This window comes from Lemur catta, chromosome 21 (assembly GCF_020740605.2).
Source record: "Lemur catta isolate mLemCat1 chromosome 21, mLemCat1.pri, whole genome shotgun sequence".
NCBI classification, from domain to species: Eukaryota; Metazoa; Chordata; class Mammalia; order Primates; family Lemuridae; genus Lemur; species Lemur catta.
The window spans coordinates 17,967,396-17,985,845 of record NC_059148.1 but is presented as its reverse complement, the minus strand read 5'-3'; the positions used below and the strand labels follow the sequence as shown (position 1 = coordinate 17,985,845).

The window sequence follows — 18,450 nt, the reverse complement described above, 5'->3', positions numbered from 1 at the left end:
ACGGGGTCCCAGAGAGGGCGAACGAGTCAATGGGCTGTGGCCTGGCACGTGGCAGCAGGTGAACATTTGCCTTTACTGTGTGCTCCAGTGGCTTCTCTGCCCCCTTTGGTCCCTGGAGAATAGGAGGAGACTGTGCGACTTGCCTGGACGACCCTCTGGCTGTGAAGGTTTCTAGAGAGCCAGGGTGCAGGAAAAAAAATCTGTTTATGCAAAATCTGTTTGAGCCTTTCTGAGTGCTTGGAGTAACTTTGCTGGAGTAACTTAGCAAGTACTCTGCCCAGCCCCCGCCACGCGGTCACTTTCCCCTCGCGATGACGGTAACCTCCTTGCAGTATGGTATCCCGGTCCTCAAATACGACAGGAAAGGCTTCAAGGCACGGCAGCGGCAGCTCATTCTTACTCAGAAAGCAGCTTACGTGGTGGAACTTGCCAAAATCAAGCAGAAAATAGAGTACTCAGCACTCAAAGGTAAGAAGCAGGCAATCTTGCGACAGTCCACTGAGTTGACTCAGTTACTAGAAATACCAGTAGCGAAGTTCTCAAATGGGAGACACAAGTAGAAGGTGCCCATAAAGCCTGACGTTGCCCAGCCTGGCCCTATTCTTCTTTCATTCAAGTATCCAGGTTGGCCAATAGTCACCTTCTGTGATGACCTTTTTACTGAGATCACAGCCCAATAGCAGGCTGCTCCCTGGAGTACTTACTCCCTTCATCCCACCGGGCCCAGCTAGGAGAAAAAAGCGAGAGGTTGGGGAGCCCCTGGGTGTGCCTCTTCTGTATTAACGTCAAATTGTGCAGTTCTGGGCCTCTAACTCTGATCTGTCTTAAGGTGTCTCCACCAGCAATCTGAGTGATGGAATCGTAGTCCTTCATGTTTTGCCAGAGGACAACAAGCAAAAGGTAACTGATGGCCACCAGGCTCTGCTGAGAGAGGGGGGGAAATAGTACACTGCCAAACGTTGAGTGCTGTGCAACCTCAGCATCTGAGTGTTTCTTGTAAACCGCTAATGCTGACACCACGCCTTACCGCCTCTCTGCCGCAGGGGGATGCCATTTTACAGTGTGAACACATATTTGAAGCAGTTACTAAACTCGTGATGCTGGTTAAGAAGGAGAACATCGTGAATGTTGTTCAAGGAAGGTAGGTGGCTTCGTCTTCAGCCCAGGAGGTCATTTAGCGTTAAAATGGTTATTAACAGATGAGGGAAAATGCAAAGGTGAATCCTTTTATGCATGCCTTTGTCCTCTCTCATAAAGAATTTTTTCTGTCTTCACCCCTATGCTTTTGGGCTCCGGAGAAGTGTGAAGATGTCAATGATCACTCACAGAGCTCAGGAAGCAATAATCTTCCCATATAGTTTTCAAAGGAGGCAGCTGTGTTCTGGAGTGAAGCTGTCACTGTGTTAAAGGTGGACCTCTGGGCCAGAGCAGGTCACGGCCACACCTTTGCGACAGTTTGAGCACACTGGGGCCACACGCTTCACAGGCTGCCGGTGGATTGGGATATAAAAGGAAAACACCTGGCACAGAGAATATACTATTCTTGTCTGATTCTCTCAACAACTCTGACGTAGGCGCCGGCTTTTCTATCTCATGGGCAAGGCCAAGTGGAGCACAGGGAGGTCGGCCAGCAGGCCCGATGTGGCGGAGCTGGTCAGTGATGGGCACAGATTTCTAAGGCCCAGGCTCGATGCGTTCTCAGCAATATGCTCCCGAGCCCCCTTGGAAGCACACTAGCCTGGAGAGCTGTTTCTTTTCCCTCATACCTGTGCTGTTCCAAGTTTTTACTTGATGAGCAAATTTATGTCATGACTAGTTTGAAAAGTGTTTGTTTTGCTGTCCCTCCAAGGAAATACTCTGTCCCATGAGTTCCAGCATGAAGATGCGTGGGTGGCACCTCAGCATCAAATGGGCACTCTGAAGAACTGAATGCGTTAATCGCCTTCACAGTAACTATAGAACACATCAGTTGCCCAGCTGTAAAAATGGGTTGCTTCTTTGCATTGCTAAAACATGCAATAAACTGGGAATCTGATACTGAAGATTCATAAGTGAATTTCTTTTGCAGACTTTAAGGGTATCAGAAGAAAACAGAATATGTTAATAATTTGTCACTTTGTGTATTTTAAGTTTACAGTTTTATATTAGCCCTGGAAAAGAAGGCACAATAGCTTTCGACACTGGACCGGAAGAACAAGTCTATAAAGATAAAAATGGACGGTTAACAGTGGTAAGTAGCTGTACCTGGGAAGGAAGGTAAGCAGGTTTAGGTGAGAACATTTTATGAACTTCAGTCCTATAGATTGACTGGAATCATCCCGATTCTACATCTGAAAGACAGGAATTGTTCCCAGAGGCATTTAAACACCAAATGTAAAGGGGAAAAAGGGCCCAGTGCGGTGGCTCACGCCTATAATCCCAGCACTTTAGAAGGCTGAGGTGGGAGGATTGCTTGAGGCCAGGAGTTCGAGACCACTCTGGGCAACATAGCAAGACCCCATCTCTACAAAAAAATGGAAAAAAAAAAAATTAACCGGGCTTGGTGGTGTGCACCTGTAGTCCCAGCTACTCAGGAGGCTGAGACAGGAGGATCACTTGAGTCCAAGAGTTAGAGGCTGCAGTGAGCTCTGATGACAACACTATACTCTACCCAGGGTGACAGAGAAAGAAACTCTAGCTGTCAGTGAACCAGGAGTTGACTTTAAATATTTCGGTTTTAAATGTTAAAGTCTAACCTTTCAGTGGATGGTGAAGGCCTTATGCCTCCTTACCATGGCTCTCAAACCTGTCTTCGCATTGGACATTGGTGCCCCACCCCCAAATACAGTGACTTATTGGCTGGAGGTGTGCCCTGGGTGCTAGAATGTAAGAGATCCCCAGGCCTAACAAGCACAGAGGTGTGGGAACCACTGCCATCTTATGAAGAAATTGAACCTGAGCCCCCAGGAGCTTTTGCCCTCCCTGACTCTACCCCCTGGGCCCACAGTCCTGGCTGGAAGGTCGTACACAGAGCTTGTTTTTGACCCAATGTTTCTGGGAAATGACATGTCAAAAATCAGAAGGAGCTGAACCTTTAAAATGTATTTTATATTTATGCTGAGAATTACCTGATACAAACCAATTAAGAATGGTCTGTCAACAGGGAACAGTCTCATATACATTTAAACTTACACTATGTACCTATAAAATCATTTTATGAATGTAAAGAGTACAGTATCTTTTACAACATAATTGTCCCAACTCCTTCAGGGACAAGGAAAAGAAGGATCACTTTGGATACAAACTACAAGGTGACTTTTCAGCTTACATGCTGTCTTCCTAGCTCTCCTTTGGAGTCACAGCGTCCGTCTTTCTCCCTGGCTGGCCCCAGCTGAAAATGCCACTTTCTAACTCTGGTGTGTCTTGAGGTGGGGAGGGACGGGCATCTCACAGCCCATCCAGACCCACCTTGCTGATGGTGACAGTTGAGGTGGTAACTGCTTCCTTCCCAGCAAAGGGAGCTGACAGGTCTCTAAACCGAATCGTACCTCTCTCCAGGTGTCAGTCCGGAGGAAGTCCTGATAGAGGATGACGTCTGACCTCCACCGCCACCATTTTTGCTCCAGCTGAGGAAAGTACCAAGGAAGCGGGCATTTGATCCAGTTAGCTCCGCCTTCAAGGAAAGATCCCAGCAGCACTGGAGAGAGAATCGCACCTGAAGAACTGAGGGGCATGTTACGCCAAAGCCTAACCCCAGCTGCCCTGGGGCACCTTGTTAAAATGTCTTCCTAAGGGAGCAATCGCAGGTCACCTGAGGGGGTGTGGTTTTCAACATCCCCAGTAGTGCCTACACTTGATCGGCACTTCAACACATTATAGAGTGGGCAAGATTCTCCACCTTTGTCAAGCCGCCCTGAGTCACAATGAAATATATATACATCAGTAACATCATTTCATTATAACCTTGATGACAAAAACTCACAGCCCCAGGATGTGCACGGGCACAGCTACATGGTCCCAGTGTGAATGTGCCCTGCGGTGGGGTGGAATCCTGGCCAGGGTGGGTTCTTGCCTCGTGCCCTGAGTTGCTGGGATGGGCTCAGGCCACCCGAGACCCTGAATTGGAACAAGCAGGTTGGAAAATAAATGAATACAAATTATTATAAAATAAAAATCTGTAAAGTATGATTACAATAACAATATACAGGGTATAAAAGTGCTCAGCAAACAATCTTTGTGACTGTCTGGTTTTGAACTATGTGGTGGTAGAGGGTCTCCGTAAAGGAAATTTCATAATGCTACAAAATTCAAGTTTTGCTTTAAATAAATGGAACTCAGAAGTGTCAAGGAAGTGGATTAAGTTTCTGATGGGGTCTCTTAGATCCCAGATGGTGAGATGAGTCCCCACCCCCCCAATATTAAATCGGTGGTAACACCAGCTGATTCATTCTGCTTTTGCACAAGCCAGACCACCTTTGACCCAAGACTTCCTTTCTGTGTTTAAATTCATACACTACAGAAAAATGACTCATCTTTCCCTTTCCACGCTGAGCGACTTTTAAGGTGGTGAGGTAGAAGGGTAGGGGCTCTGCCTTGCTGTAAACCGCACTTCCGTGGCTCAGTGTTGCTGGGCATTCCTGAAAAGACCCAGAGAACAGGTTTAAATAGAAGCATTATATAACTTTTATTTTACATGTGTCCACAAATGCTTGTACAACATACAGTGACTACTTCTAAAACTTACAGCATCTTTTCATAGCACAGAGGGACAGAGATTAATTAACGACACTTCAATGTGTTACAGTGACGTTGGGTGGAGCCCTAAAGACAGCACACACTCGAGAGGAAGGGCTGAGTGTTGTTCACACTTCGGTCCTGAATAGCGGCTGTAAGGAACAGCACATACACCTGAACAGGGGCCTGAGGTACCTGCACGGGCTAATCCACCACAGGAGGGTGACAGAAGATACGTAAGCAATTCTCTTGGGTCCAGCCTCCCGGTCACCACAATCAGATGACTTATTAAAAAAAAAAAAAAAAAAACTTGATTACAACAGACTAAAAGCTGCTGCTGCTTTTCAAATTGCAAGCTATTACAATGTAATAAAACTTTACTCTTTGTGCCAAATTTTAGGCCAGTGTTTTTCACTTGGATGGTTCTTAAATTATACATATTGACTTTTGCCCTTAGTGCTAACATAAGAAAAATCAGTTCCATATTATAGAGTATATTTGATAAGCGCTTGGACCAGCCAACACGGTCTGTCAGCTCACGGCCATGTGCAGCTAACAGTATCACCCACCACGGAATGTTTTACGAACCTGCTCATATTCCAAAGAGGCAAAGATTCAAAACTACAGGTGCAAGGGGAGAGGAAAAGTGAAGTTAGAGCTGCCAGAAACATTAGCTCATAAGGCATAGAAGCCAAGATAAAACAGATTGTTCCACAAACAACTTCTTCAGACACAAACATTTAAAAAACAATTTATACAATGGCTTTTCCATTCCTACAGAAAACATCAGAAACTGACATTCACTTTAATGTTCTAAAAAAGTGCAACCCAAAAGGGTTGGTGTTTAAAACTTAAACAGTATAAAATATTTATGAAACGTTATTTTGTAAGCCCTCTTTTCACAGCACTTAATAAAATCCAAATGGCCTAATATAAAAGTTTCCCACACAACAGTTTAAAAAGTATCTACCCAATGCACGGGTTTTATGCTCAGTCATGATTGTTTTACAGTTTTTATTGTAGGCTTTGCTGCTGGGTACAAAATAAAGGCATACAACTGTCACAGGCAGGGCAGTACGTTCAAAGTCTAAGCTGTAAAAACCATTTCAAAATATAAACTCATTTTTTGGAATACATGTGTCAAAGGCTGCCCATGTTAATACCTTTGGTATAAAACTGTAACGAACTCCCTTGATATGCAGACAAACCCATCCATCACCTAACACACATGCACAGCTCCTCATAACTACTCTACCTAGTCTAGTCTCAACAACCCATATTAGTCACAACTCACTTCTGCTCCTTTGCAGGCACAGAGGAGCTGGGAGGTAGGTAACTGAGAACATCCGTCCTACGCGAGCACCAGGCAGACAGCCAGACTCCAGCGCAGGCCACCTGTGCCCCACAAGCACACGTTCCCCCGTCAACAGTCGCACACATCCCTTTACACAAACGGCAACACCGACACAGACCAGACCCAAAGCTATCTGCACGTTCTCTCTACCTGTACACTGCTGGCCACTCTAGACTGTGTAGGAATCAGAGGCAAAGACAAGAAGGGGATCTCCAGGTGATGGCTGTGTTTACAGCAGGGAAGCTCCCTGGGGGCTGGTATTGCGGGGATTGTCCCCTGCTTGGATGCAGGGGGAGGACAAAGAGTCTGGGCCACACTGCATTTCTAAGCCAAGGGCAGGGCATCCACTTGCAGCAGTATGCCCAGCTTCATGGGGAAGGCGCCGATCCCTTGGAGGAGTAGTTTGTGAGCTACGCCTGTCACGGGGTCAGATGGCCTTCCTGGAACCGAGCAGGGCAACAGGGAGAACAACTGAAGGAGCCAGGAGCAGACGAAACACTCACCTCCAGGGAACACTCTGCTCCTAGGCAGGCACGTGGGGTCCCAGCCAGCACTAAACCAAAGACCAGTCAAGGCAGCAAAAGGCTTGCTCCTTAAAGAAAGCTTTGCACCCAAAGCTACACTAGTGACAACAACTCAGAGGCTTATTAGGTCACATTTCCACTGCTACAAGCTGCAATTATCAACAAGGTCTAGGCACAAAACCACGTGGCAGAATGAACTTCTAGCAAAGCAGTGGACATTGTGCTGGGGCAAAACACACATGAAGCAGGAGCCTATCTGCTGGGGCTGGCGGGTTGTGATGTATGAAATAGGTTGCTCAGACACCTCGGTGGCCACCAACTGCAGAACTCCTCTTGGAACTGTCAAACTGAACCCTTCAGGGAACGTCACCCAAAAGCCCAAATACATCGTCAACACCCACAAAAATAAATAGTGCGAACAAAAGTTCTCACATACACTTCACGCTCATTCATACTTTTCCTCCGAGAACCAAGAAAGCCTGGCTCCAACGGTTCCCGGACTCTCATGAAAAGTAGAGACCTTAGACACAGCTCGCTCCACAAAAGGGCTGCATAGACTTGGGTCGAGACAATCAATTCACCTTCTCAAGAAGTATCAAAATAATTATCTGGCTTGTTACAAAAGGATCTCCAGGCTCCAGGGGAAGTGGAAGGTGCCCGGGAGCCCGCATAGGATCTGAGGGTGGCATGGCGGGGAGGAAGGGGGCGGCAGGAGAGGGTGGCTGGGTCGGCTCGCCTGCTCACTGGTGGAGGTGGGCCCGGTCGTCTGGGCGCTTGATGTGGATCCGCCGCACACGCTCGATTCGCTCCCGTTCCCGCTCCTCGTCCTCATCCAGGTGGTGGGAGCGCCCGGCTGCCCCGCCTGTGGCCTCCAGGAGCGCATTGTCAGGTCCTCGGCCATCCTGGGCCTCATACAGCAAAATGTTCAGGGTCTCTTCATAAATCCGCGCTTCAGGGAACTCAACCTATGTTTGAAAAAAATATAGGACAGGTAAGTTAGCATAATACACAGCCCACCACCCCTGCCACCTGTACTTCCGGGCAGGGCCACTGGGCTAAATCAGGTCCCTGGGATTCCCCTGAAGACTGTCATTATTAAATTAGTTGCTATTTTCAATAGGCAACCCTTACAGGTGGCCTGAATTTACAAGAGACCAAGGGTACATAGGGAAATAGGCAATGCTTCTCATCATCCTACCTTCTCTGAGAGATTCTATGTAAATGTGTGTATATATACACATATATTCAAACGCTTTTAAAAACACAAAAGGTGGCCCACTACACATATTCTTATGCACTTTCTTCTTCTTCTTTTTTTTTTTTAGGAGACAGGGTCTCACCGTGTTGTCCAGGCTGGTCTCAAACTCCTGGACACAAGCAATCCTTCTGCCTCAGCCTCCCAAGTAGCTAGGATTATCATTATCCAGCTTATACCTTCCTGTCCCTCATTTAGCCTAGAGATCATTCCACATCAGGGAACTATAAACAATACCATAATGCAATGGTTAATTGCATTTCACTTTGATAGATATTTAGGTCATTTCCCATATGTTGTTGCTAACTAACAGAGCTGCAACCTTGCACACGAGTCCTTCCACACCTTAAAGGGGTCTCTAAAGCAGCATTCTTTCCAAACAGGGACCGCCTGGGGACCCTCATGAAATGGACATGATCCCTCCCGCTTGGCCTGTGTCTGCCTGTTGCCCCTCAGGGTTAAGGCGTTGTCAACAGGGGAAGGGCCACACAAGTGGGCCCCAGACATCTGACTCTCAGACTAGATTCTGCTTTAAAGGGCAGGACAGATGCACACAGCAACTAAATGAGGACTATGAAGAGTAAATAGAGACCTTAGACACCGCTTGCAGGCAAACTGGGGGAAGAGACCAGAAATTCCAAACCAGTGTGGTGAGTTTACCACCGCCGCACCCCCCCCACCACCAGCATCCATGTAGCCTGAAACCCTGAAACGGGCACCAGGACAGAGAAGGCTCCAGAAGGTCTCTGGTGACCAGAGGAGCCAACACAGTCTAACATGCAAGTGTGAGGGGAAATCCCCTGATTTTCTTTTCTCCGTTTTCTTGCACTCCAGCCCCAAGCAATCCGTGGCAGCAACCAGAGACCACAGGTGTCAAAGAGGGGAAGGGAACCTTCTTTTCTGACAAGAAGAGCCGTGGTCTCAAGAGGACAGGGTGAATCCCTACTGCTTTTTCCCCCATCTTCATGCTTCTTGGCCTCACATAGAGGCACAGTCACAGGAAGTGGGTGGCGGAGCAGAGTAACTAAACCACCAGCTTTCTGGCCAGACAACGAAAAAAGGACAGCCCCAGGGAAGATTAAAGTACTGAGGAGACTGTGAAGGAAGGAAGGAAGGGGCGCTTGACAAAGCAGCCTGTCAGGTTGTGCATGAACTCCTAGACTCACCCCGGGACAGACACTGCCCACGACAGACTGGCCACAGTGTGGCACACAGGTGGGACAGATCTAAAAGCTCTGAAACTGAACTGTCACTGGAAGTACAACCCACAGAAGTCTGGCAGAACCTGCAGCCTGAACCTAACTGGGTCAACAGCCTGTTAAAACAAAAATATCAACATTCGCCCTAGGATTTAAATAAGGCCTAGACTAGAGTCCTGTAATATAACATCCACAATGCCTAGGATGTAATCCAAAATTTCTTGGTATATGAAGAACCAGGAAAATCTAAACTCCTGTAGGAAAAGGAAATCAGCAGCCAAGATGACACAAGATGTTGGAATTATCTCATGAAGTCCTGAAAGCTGTCATTACAAAGATGCTTCAACAAGTAAGGGCAAATGCTCTCAGAGCAAATGGAAACGCAGACAGTCTCAGCAAGGAGACAGAAGATAAAAAGAAGAACCAAATGAACACTTCAGAACTGAAAAACACAATAACTGAAACGAACATAAACCAAAAACCCAACTCACTGGAAGGGCTCAATAACAGAGGGGAGACGACAGAGGAAAGAGACAACAGAAGTGATACAATCTGCAAAAGAAAGAATAAAGATCACTAAAGGGTAGAATTCCGTGCTTCCTTACCACCTACTTCCCAGCAAATCAGAATTAGGAACCAACGGACAATGTATTAATGTGTATAAAACACTTGCTTAAACTTTAATTTCTGCAAGCCACACCCTTTCCAAATGAACCACAAAAGACAGCTAAATGATATTAAAACAGTTAGTAAAGCACTTGGAATGTTGTATCAAGGAAGATAAGATACCAATTGTTATTTAAAAAAAAAAAAAAAAGGCCCAAACCCAAATGGGACATCTGTATAGTGACTTGAGAAAACAAAACTTGAGTGTCAGCCCCAAAACACAGCTCCCAGAGGCTTGGGCTAGAAGGGAGGAGGAACCTGTTCCTACACGGCAGCTGCCTCCCATACCAACTGCCTGGAAAGCCAGTCACATGCTTCTCCTGGAGAAAGGAAGAAGCCCTTAGGGACAGACGGCAGAGCAAAGCGAGCCATGGAAAGAGGGCCCTGGCCTCCCATCCTGGCTCTGCCACTAACCAGCTTCACCAGCGCCAGTACAGGCTCGCTCTGGAACCCATCCGCTACTCTCAAAACAGCGGGGATCAGACCACATGGTCTCCAAATCCCCTTGCTCCCTGTTAAGCTCTAAAAATCAGCAGTCTTAATATGTTAAAGCTTAATCAATATGACGACTATCTTTTCAATACCCAAGGGCAGGGGCAACCTAGGTATATCACAAAAGCCAAACCATGACCAAAAGGGGGATCGGATCTAGTTACTGGAGACATTCACAGCCCTTAAAAAAAAAAAAAAAAAAAAAAAAAGTTCATGGGAGAAAAGAGGCATGAGGTACCTTGCTAACGGGATAAGGGAAGCAAATGAGTCTGGATTCCCCAGTATCTTTGGGAAAAAATAAAAGCCTCAGTGTTTTTTCCTTCATGGCTACCTTAAAACAATATATATCCTTTTAGGATAGATTCTGAATACTTATGAATAAAATATGTTGTCAAATTAACCCTGTGAGTGCTGGGGAGGGGGAGCAGATTAAGCAGGAGTGACCCTGAGCTGATGGTCCTTGAAGCTGGGTGATGGCTGTATACAGAAGATCATTGCCCGACTCTAATTCTGTGTTTGAGGCTCACACCTGTAATCCCAGCACTTTGGGAGGCCCAAGTGGGAGGACTGCTTACAGCCAGGAGTTCAAAACCAGTCTGGGCAACATAGCAAGACCTGGTCTCTACAAAAAAAAAAAATAAATAAATTCGGTGTATGATATAAATTTTTAATAATAAGTTAAAGAGAGAAGACCCTGGTTTTTACTTTATGATCTGATTTTTCTCTCCTTTGCTTTTTGCTTGCTGCCAGTTCCAGAACTACACAGAACTCTGTGCCTCCTGAAGCTGTGGGGACCATGACCTGAGCAGACCGTATGAAGAGGGCCAGAGGCATGACAGTCCTGCAGCACACCTGCTGCATGTCGCTGGTAATCAGATTATCAGGCTTCTCTTAGATAGGCTGAAAAAGAAATGACAGGGTGTATAGTGTGATTTAAAAAAAAAAAAAAAAAAGCTAACGCGGGAGGATTGAGGTCAGGAGTTCAACACCAGCCTGAGAAAAAGCAAGACCCATCTCTACCAAAAATAGAAAAATTAGCTGGTGTGGTGGTGCACACCTGTAATCCCAGCTACTTGGGAGGCTGAGGCAGGGGGATCACTCGAACCCAGGAGTTCAAGGTTGCAGTGAGCTATGATGACGCCACTGCACTCTAGCCAGGGTGACAGAGTGAGAGACTGTCTCAAAAAAAAAAAAAAAAAGAAAGAAGGAAAGAAAGAAAGAAAAAGGAAAACCTCACGCAGCCCAAGGAGGACAGGCAAGCAGAAGGCCTAGAGAGTGAAGTCCAGTGAACAGTGGGCCAGGTCTCTAGCAGTACTTTGTGGTGTGATCCAGCCTCGAGGAATGGCAAGGTGGCAGAAGTCAAAGGAGGGTCAAGACTGTTGGTTTGGAGATGACATAAAAATGGGTCCAGAGCCCAGTTCAGTCAGGAAGCCAAGGAACCCAACAAGGTTAGGAGCTAGGAACTCCAAATGGGCCCTTGGAGAGAGAAGGAAGCTCTAAGTCAGTGGGTAAGAGGACGACAGACTGATGCCAAGTAAATATAAGTCCTGACTAGAAAGTCAAGGTCAAAATCTTGAAGGCAGCACAGTTCCTCTGATGAGTGAGACCACATGAGGCCATGCTGGTGGGCAACGATGTTACGTGGAGGAAGATGAGGCACAGGACTGACGTCAGGTGGAGAAAACCTGGCAGCAGGGCACGCCCATGGGTGTAAGAGTAAATCTAGACCTATGTTTATGGCAAAGGAACCTGGATGTAGTGTGACTGTCTACTTGCTGAGCTTCAGAAGGGAAATGCCACTGTTTCTCCAAGACCTACATTTGTATCTTGTCAAGGCCTAAAAGATAAGGAATATTTTAATGATGAGCAACCACAAGACAATGAAAAGCAGTTTAAAAGCCTTTCCCTCTTTAAGTTTATTCTGTTCAAATTAAAGGAAGTTCAGTAAGTATGTATTTCAGAACAGCCACTCGGAACCGCCCTCTCCAGGCTCTTACCTTGGTCTGTTTCTTCTCAGTGGCATAGACGATGGAGGTGCAACAGACTTCGGCAATCTTGCGGCCCTGGCCATAAAAGGACCAGCAGCAGATTTCATCCCCAATAACATCCTTTATGAACAGGACCCTTCCGTTAAAACGTAGAGACAGCTTATCAAACAGTTCAATGTTTTTCAACATATTGTCGTCAGAATTGCTGTAAAAGAGCAGTTGACAAGGTGACCACAGCTGGTAAAAACAGCCACCGTTTCTTGGGCCCTTCCACGTGCAGAGCCCTACTGGGTCCAACTTCTCCACTATCTCATTTCAATCTTAAAATGATCCCATGAGAAAACCACCACAATCACCATTGCTTAAAGCAGGAAAGTGAGGGTCAGAGAAATTAAGTAATTGCTCGACGCCAAAAACTAGTAAGCGGCAGAGCCAGGCCCCCCAAAAGACAGTTCTGGCCCCTAAGCCTGTGATCCTACCCAGTGTGCTTGAGTGTCAGCTCTGCAACAGCCCGAGAGAGAATGCTGAACCACCAGGCCTCTGGGCACAGTGCCAGGTGGAGGACAGAGCCTCATCAGCCCCCACAAAGATCAGAACGGCACTGCCCAATGGTGACTTTTTATCATAGATCTTCGTAAGGATCTTGAGTACCATCATTAAATGTCCCCTACATCCCTCAAGCTCCCCTGGCATAAGAATGGATCCAGAGCCCAGTTCAGTGAGGAGCCATGTGTGCTCGTACGGAAGCCGACAAGGTCAGGAGCTAACTTTAGAGCTACGTGTTCCCTAGAGCCAAAAGGCCTTCTTGAAACCCACATATATTGCTGGTGGGAACGTAAAATGGTGAAGCCACTTTGGAAAACAGTTCGGCAGGTCCTTGAGTTAAACTTAGAGTTACCACATGACCCAGCAATGCTACTCCTAGGTTTATCTACCCAAGAGAAATGAAAACATATGTCCACACAAACATTTGTGCATGAATGTTTATAGCAGCATTATACACAACAGCCAAAAAGTGGAGACAACCCAAATGTCCATCAAATTACGAAGGGATAAACAAAATGTGGTCTATCCATACAATGAAATGTTATTCTGTCATAAAAAGAAATGAAGTATTGATTTGCGCTACAACATGGATAAACTTTGAAGATATTCTGTTAAGTGAAGGAAGCTAGTCACAAAAGGCCACATGATTTCATTCATATGAAATGTCCAGAATAGACAGATTCATAGAGATAGAAAGTAGATGAGTGGTTGCCTAGGGCTGGGGGGTGGAGGGGAAGTGGTTTGGGGGAAATGGGGAGTGAATGCTCATGAGTAGAGAGTTTCTTTCTAGTGTGATACAAATGTTTTAGAATTACTGTTGATGGCTGCACAACTCTGTAAATATACTAAAAAACACTGAATTGTACACTTTAAAAAGGCAAATTTCACAGTATGTGTGAATTATATCTCTAAGTTCTACCTATCTATCCATCTATCCACCCACGCACTCCAGAAGTGCAAAGGGGTCACCCTTATCTGAACGGAACAACAAGAGCTGGGCCTGGCTGGTGTAAGCGGAGGTTTTCTTGGGAGTGCAGATGCCTTTTCTGGCTGATGCCTTACCTGGTATATGAGTATTTGTTGTTACTTCTGTTGTAGAGCAATTTCACGGCTGGCTGTGGATTGTTTTAAGAAAAGAAAAAGAGTGTTACTTGGCATGCAGGTGCAATGAACCACTGGCTTCCCACAGGGCAGACAAGCAGAGCCAGCCAGCTGGAGAGGGGACAACATGACCCAAAAGCAGGAGGAACACAAGATGAGTTGTAGCTTCCCATCCAGAACCCTTTCTTGGGCCTTGCTCGGGCAGTTACACACACTTTTATTTGAAAACTTATTCAGAAGAATCTCTGCTTCTGGTAGCAAAAGAAATTCCACAAGGGTGCCTCCAACATACCTTATTTGAAGTCGCTATAAGTTTTTGCTCTTCCTTGGATGAGGTGATCACAGGAACCTTGCAGAAAGGCTCATAAGTATCTTTGTTCTGCTGGAACAAAACATGCTTTCAGCCTAGGAGGCCTGTCCAGCACTGCAATTTTTAAGCTAGCTTGCTGAGCAAAGACAGGCTCTGGTGAGGGGCACTTGTGGCTGGGAAGAGAGGAGGATTCCTACCACCGATGAATTAGACGGGAGAAGACCAGGAGTTGAATTTTCCAGTAAGTCTGCTCCTCGGCGACAGCTGTTATACGCCAGGGTGCTCAGTAAATACTAACAATGATGACACATTTTCCACAGCCCAGGAAGCCAATTCAAAAATAAGCCCTCAACGTGGCAGCTGAAAGATGATTTAATCAAAAGTTCCTAAAATCCTGCTACTACGACTGCAGAGGAATTTTAAAAAGGTATAAGCTCATAAGAGAAAAAGAATGGAAGGTCAGCAGACAAAAAAAAAGAGGTCAAAAATCCAAGGGTGGAAAGCAGGTCACAGGTGAGTGATAACCAAGGAGATGGAGAAACCTGAAACTGGAGTTGGCAGATGGGAAAGCAGCCTGGACTTCCATGAGGACAGTGCTCAAAGCTGGTGGGCACGGGGCAAGAGCAGAGGATTGCTTGCCGGTTGGCAGAAGCTCCAGTGAGACCCCCAGGATCCACCCGCTTCCCCACTCTGGCAGAAAAGTGCACTTTGCTGGAGCGGTTTATACAGTAGAGGACAGGGCTGAGCTGCCATTCTGAAAACAGGTGGATTAAGTGAAGATCTCCACACTAAATGGTGAGCACCCCCTGCTTCTTCCCCTACTAGATCCCAAAAGGCAGCCAGCTGGGCTTCCTCCCACCAGGCAGGAGGAGAGTAGAGGATTTCTCTACAGGGAAACCACATGCCCCCCAAAATGGCTTACAGATTCTGATAATGGGGGTTCCCACTGAAACAGTCAGCCTTATCATTCAACAGCGAAGCCCACTGGACAGTAAGGACCGTCCCCACGCAGATAGCTTTCCAGTGTCTTACTCTTTCAACAGACAGCCAAGAATCATCAGATTATAGGTGGAAAGCCTCTCAAACATGAGCGCGAAACCAAAACAAAGAGAGAAAGAAAGAGGAGGAGTCAGACAATGAAGGGAGAACAAAGAAAACTTTAAATGGTGTCGTCAGACAGATGAGAGCAGATATGACATCCTATGAAACATGACTAGCATGCTATATAAAATAAAGCATTCAGAGAACAAGAAAAGGCTCTTAGAAATTAGAAAGATGACAGCAGAAATGAAAAATCCCATAGGAGGTTGAAAAGATAAAAGTTGAAAAAAAAACCACCAAAACTCTGAGAAAGTAGAATAGAAAGATGAAGCGGGAGAAACTGAGAGGAAGGAGAATCTGGAGGTCAGGCCTGGAGGTCTAACCTCAGACTAACAGAAACAGAAGCCGGGAGGGCATGTCTCCAAGACGAAGATGAAACAGAGGCCCTCTGATGTGTCTGAACACACCGACAGGAGACTGTCTGAGAATGTGGGGCTAAATCGGGAATATATACTCAGAAAACCAAGCAAACAAAACAATGAGGCAATCACTAACTCTGGCAAACCGAATGTTACATAAGAAAGAAAATCATCATTGTATACTCTGTGGCTTAACTGTTAGCCATAGTTAGACCTCATAATGTAAACTCTGAATTTAATCAAAACTGTGATAAACCGTATTGGAGAAGAAACAAGTATGCATAAGCTTGGTGGTGGGTGGGGGTGGGGGGTGGGGGTGGTGTGTGGCGTGTGGACTAAATTCTAATTTTCTATAGTAACGCCAGTGGATAATGCTGAACACTGAAAAGTCAGTAAACAGCAATATAGGCAAATTATGTAGAAATGTAAATAGAAAAATAACTGGAAGAATCCAAAGGGGCAACCTCAGGGGTGAGGGTAGGAGGGAGGCAGGATGGTGGTGTTTTTGACATCAATCTTGCAGTACTGTTTGACTTCTTAAAGGACATACATGCATTGCTTTAACAAACATAAAAATGAAACGAGAGTGATAAAGTAAATGCTGCAACATTCGGTTAGACTGACCATGAGTCACAGATGCTCAGGGCAGAGGCGGTGTGTGGCAACAGTGCCTCAGGGGCCCAGGCATTACAGGTACTGCTCCGGTGGAGGACTAGACACAGACATGTGGCTCAAGCACACAAACCAGATGCCTAGGACAAGTCAAAAGGACTCTTCCGATTCTCTGTCATGTTGTAACTTTGCTTGAAATAAAAGGCTGTTGGGCTATGCCTAGAAGCATTTTGGTTTTGTGGGATTTTACTATCACTAGACCTGACCCCAACAGTCCTGCTCCAATCCAGCTACGAAAGGAGGGGTGTTTGTCTGTAAAAATTAGGCTGAGCTTCCAACAGTGACTTGTGGGGCCAAAATAAGTCCCAAGATGGGTCCGGAACACTGATCACGTTTTATACCCTGTGGCTCTCTGAAGGGTTGCAACGTACACGAGAGGACTCGACACCATGGGACTGAAGTAAGTCAGAGAGCAGTTAGGTGGCCTGCTCATGAGAGCAATGCCTCTCGGTGGTCACCCTGACTGAAGGAGAGTGGCTAACTCATTAACTCTCCCATCTCAGTAAGACAGGCACTGCCCCCACTCTGCAGAAGGACGAGGGAGGCAAGCAGGCCTGGTGCCTCCCCACCCACGCGGGAAGAAAGGGTGACGCCTACTTGCAGGGCTGCCTGGCACTCTTCCACCAGGCCCTGGACCAGGTAGTACTTGGCTTCCGCTAGCAGCTCCTCGATCTCCCGGCGGCTCTCGGGCAAAGGGACTGCCCCGTCTCGAAGGTAGTTGAGTATCGTACCAAAGTGCTTCCCGCACCGGTCAATGAGGATCCAGCCTGCAGAGGGGGGAGGAGGAGGAGGAAGACAGAGGGGCATGTTACCCAGGGGTGCTCCTCTTGTGGGAGGCGCTGAGCACAGCTGGGTTGTCTCCTGGCTCCCTCCAGCTCCCAAGGGAGAGTGGGACCGCAGGGAGCTGTGCCCCACCTGCCTACCTACCAGCGAAGGCTGACTAGGCCCTGCCCAGGTGCCACTGCCACAGCCTCCGGGCCCTGCTGGCTGGACACCAACCGCAACCCCAGACTACTCTGGTCTTACATTCTATCGGACACCAGGGCCCCTGAGGCCTAAAAGCATGTTTCTGAAGTACCCTCAAATTCCCTTAGCCAAGAGCATCACAAGAGGTACCTGGTACACCACGCCTGGATACAGCAGGGCCAAAGGACCACATCCCAATGACAAGGAGAAGACTTCTGGGGTTAAAAAATATCTAATTCCTCTTTCTACAAAGGTTCCATCAGCCTCTCAAGTAACAGACCCATTTCCAAGGAGGCACAAGCCTCACTCCCGCAGACTGTGACCTCTGGCTCCCGAGGGTGACCCCCAGACACTCACCAGCACCACGGGAAGTCCTATCCCACAACAAGCACTTAGCAGCTAGTGACAACAGCTGGTGAACACAGCCCCTGGCTTCAGGCAGCTGGGTCAACATGGGGAACTTGCTTTTACTGGAATGGAAAAAGGTCCCAACTGCCTACCAAATCAGGCATAGTGAAAAATTCTTAGGGATAAAGGCCAGGAAGACAATGGACCCCTCTGTTTCTCATTGTCCTTTCAATCCTGTTCCTGGCCTAATGGCCTGATATTTCCCACTAGGGAACCCAAGCGCTTTCAAAACTCTACTGAAATGCAAATATCCCTAGGAATGGTATTTGGAGGAGACAGGACTAGAGCCTGGGAAGAGGAAGAAGTAAGGAAAAGGGAGTTAGGAATGGCGCAAACACCAAATATTTCTCAATAAAAATGTGAAACATTAAAAAGAGAGCCAGCCAGATAGAAAGGTTAAGTCCTGGCCTTCCCAAATAGCAGGGCGACCTCAGGCCAGGGACTTCAGCAAGGCTCCTGCCCCACACTACAGGTGAGAAAACACCAGTGCACAGAGAAGTGAGGAGGTTTAAACTGGAATTAGCCAACTAAAGCCCATTTTCCTTTCCCCTTTGCTCCCAGTTTGGGAGAAGAGACCAACACTTCCACCCCTAACCCCACCGTGCCCTGCGCTGATCCCTACTCAGACCCCGAATGGGCATCAGAGGCCAATAAAAGAGGAGCAAATGCATCTTTTCCATACTCCAAGGTCACAAGTCCGCCCACCTCCCTCCATCCCTTGCCCCCTAAATCCAGCCCTGCCAAGTGTCCTCTCATGGTTTTAGTGCACTTTCCGGCATTTTTTGCACTGACCATC

At 46.9% G+C, this 18,450-nt stretch overlaps 2 protein-coding genes across 3 annotated transcripts in view; one reads left to right on the top strand and one right to left on the bottom strand.

Moving 5' to 3' along the window:
• The window catches only part of MYO1H (myosin IH), a 90,335-nt gene extending 86,006 nt beyond the window's left edge, over positions 1-4,329 (top strand). Inside the window, exons 29-33 of the mRNA XM_045534717.1 lie at positions 333-468; positions 830-900; positions 1,044-1,141; positions 2,131-2,230; positions 3,538-4,329. Coding sequence (XP_045390673.1) covers positions 333-468; positions 830-900; positions 1,044-1,141; positions 2,131-2,230; positions 3,538-3,561 — 429 coding nt within the window. The 3' untranslated portion in view covers positions 3,562-4,329. The remainder of the gene's footprint in view (positions 1-332; positions 469-829; positions 901-1,043; positions 1,142-2,130; positions 2,231-3,537) is intronic.
• A 309-nt stretch (positions 4,330-4,638) lies between these two features.
• The window catches only part of KCTD10 (potassium channel tetramerization domain containing 10), a 28,731-nt gene continuing 14,919 nt past the window's right edge, over positions 4,639-18,450 (bottom strand). The window contains exons 3-7 of one of the 2 annotated variants that reach the window (XM_045534601.1): positions 16,878-17,047; positions 14,131-14,220; positions 13,800-13,852; positions 12,201-12,396; positions 4,639-7,556 (exon numbers count right to left, since the gene is read on the bottom strand). In XM_045534601.1, coding sequence (XP_045390557.1) covers positions 7,332-7,556; positions 12,201-12,396; positions 13,800-13,852; positions 14,131-14,220; positions 16,878-17,047 — 734 coding nt within the window. In that variant the 3' untranslated portion in view covers positions 4,639-7,331. The remainder of the gene's footprint in view (positions 7,557-12,200; positions 12,397-13,799; positions 13,853-14,130; positions 14,221-16,877; positions 17,048-18,450) is intronic. The other variant, XM_045534602.1, reaches the window with a different exon arrangement.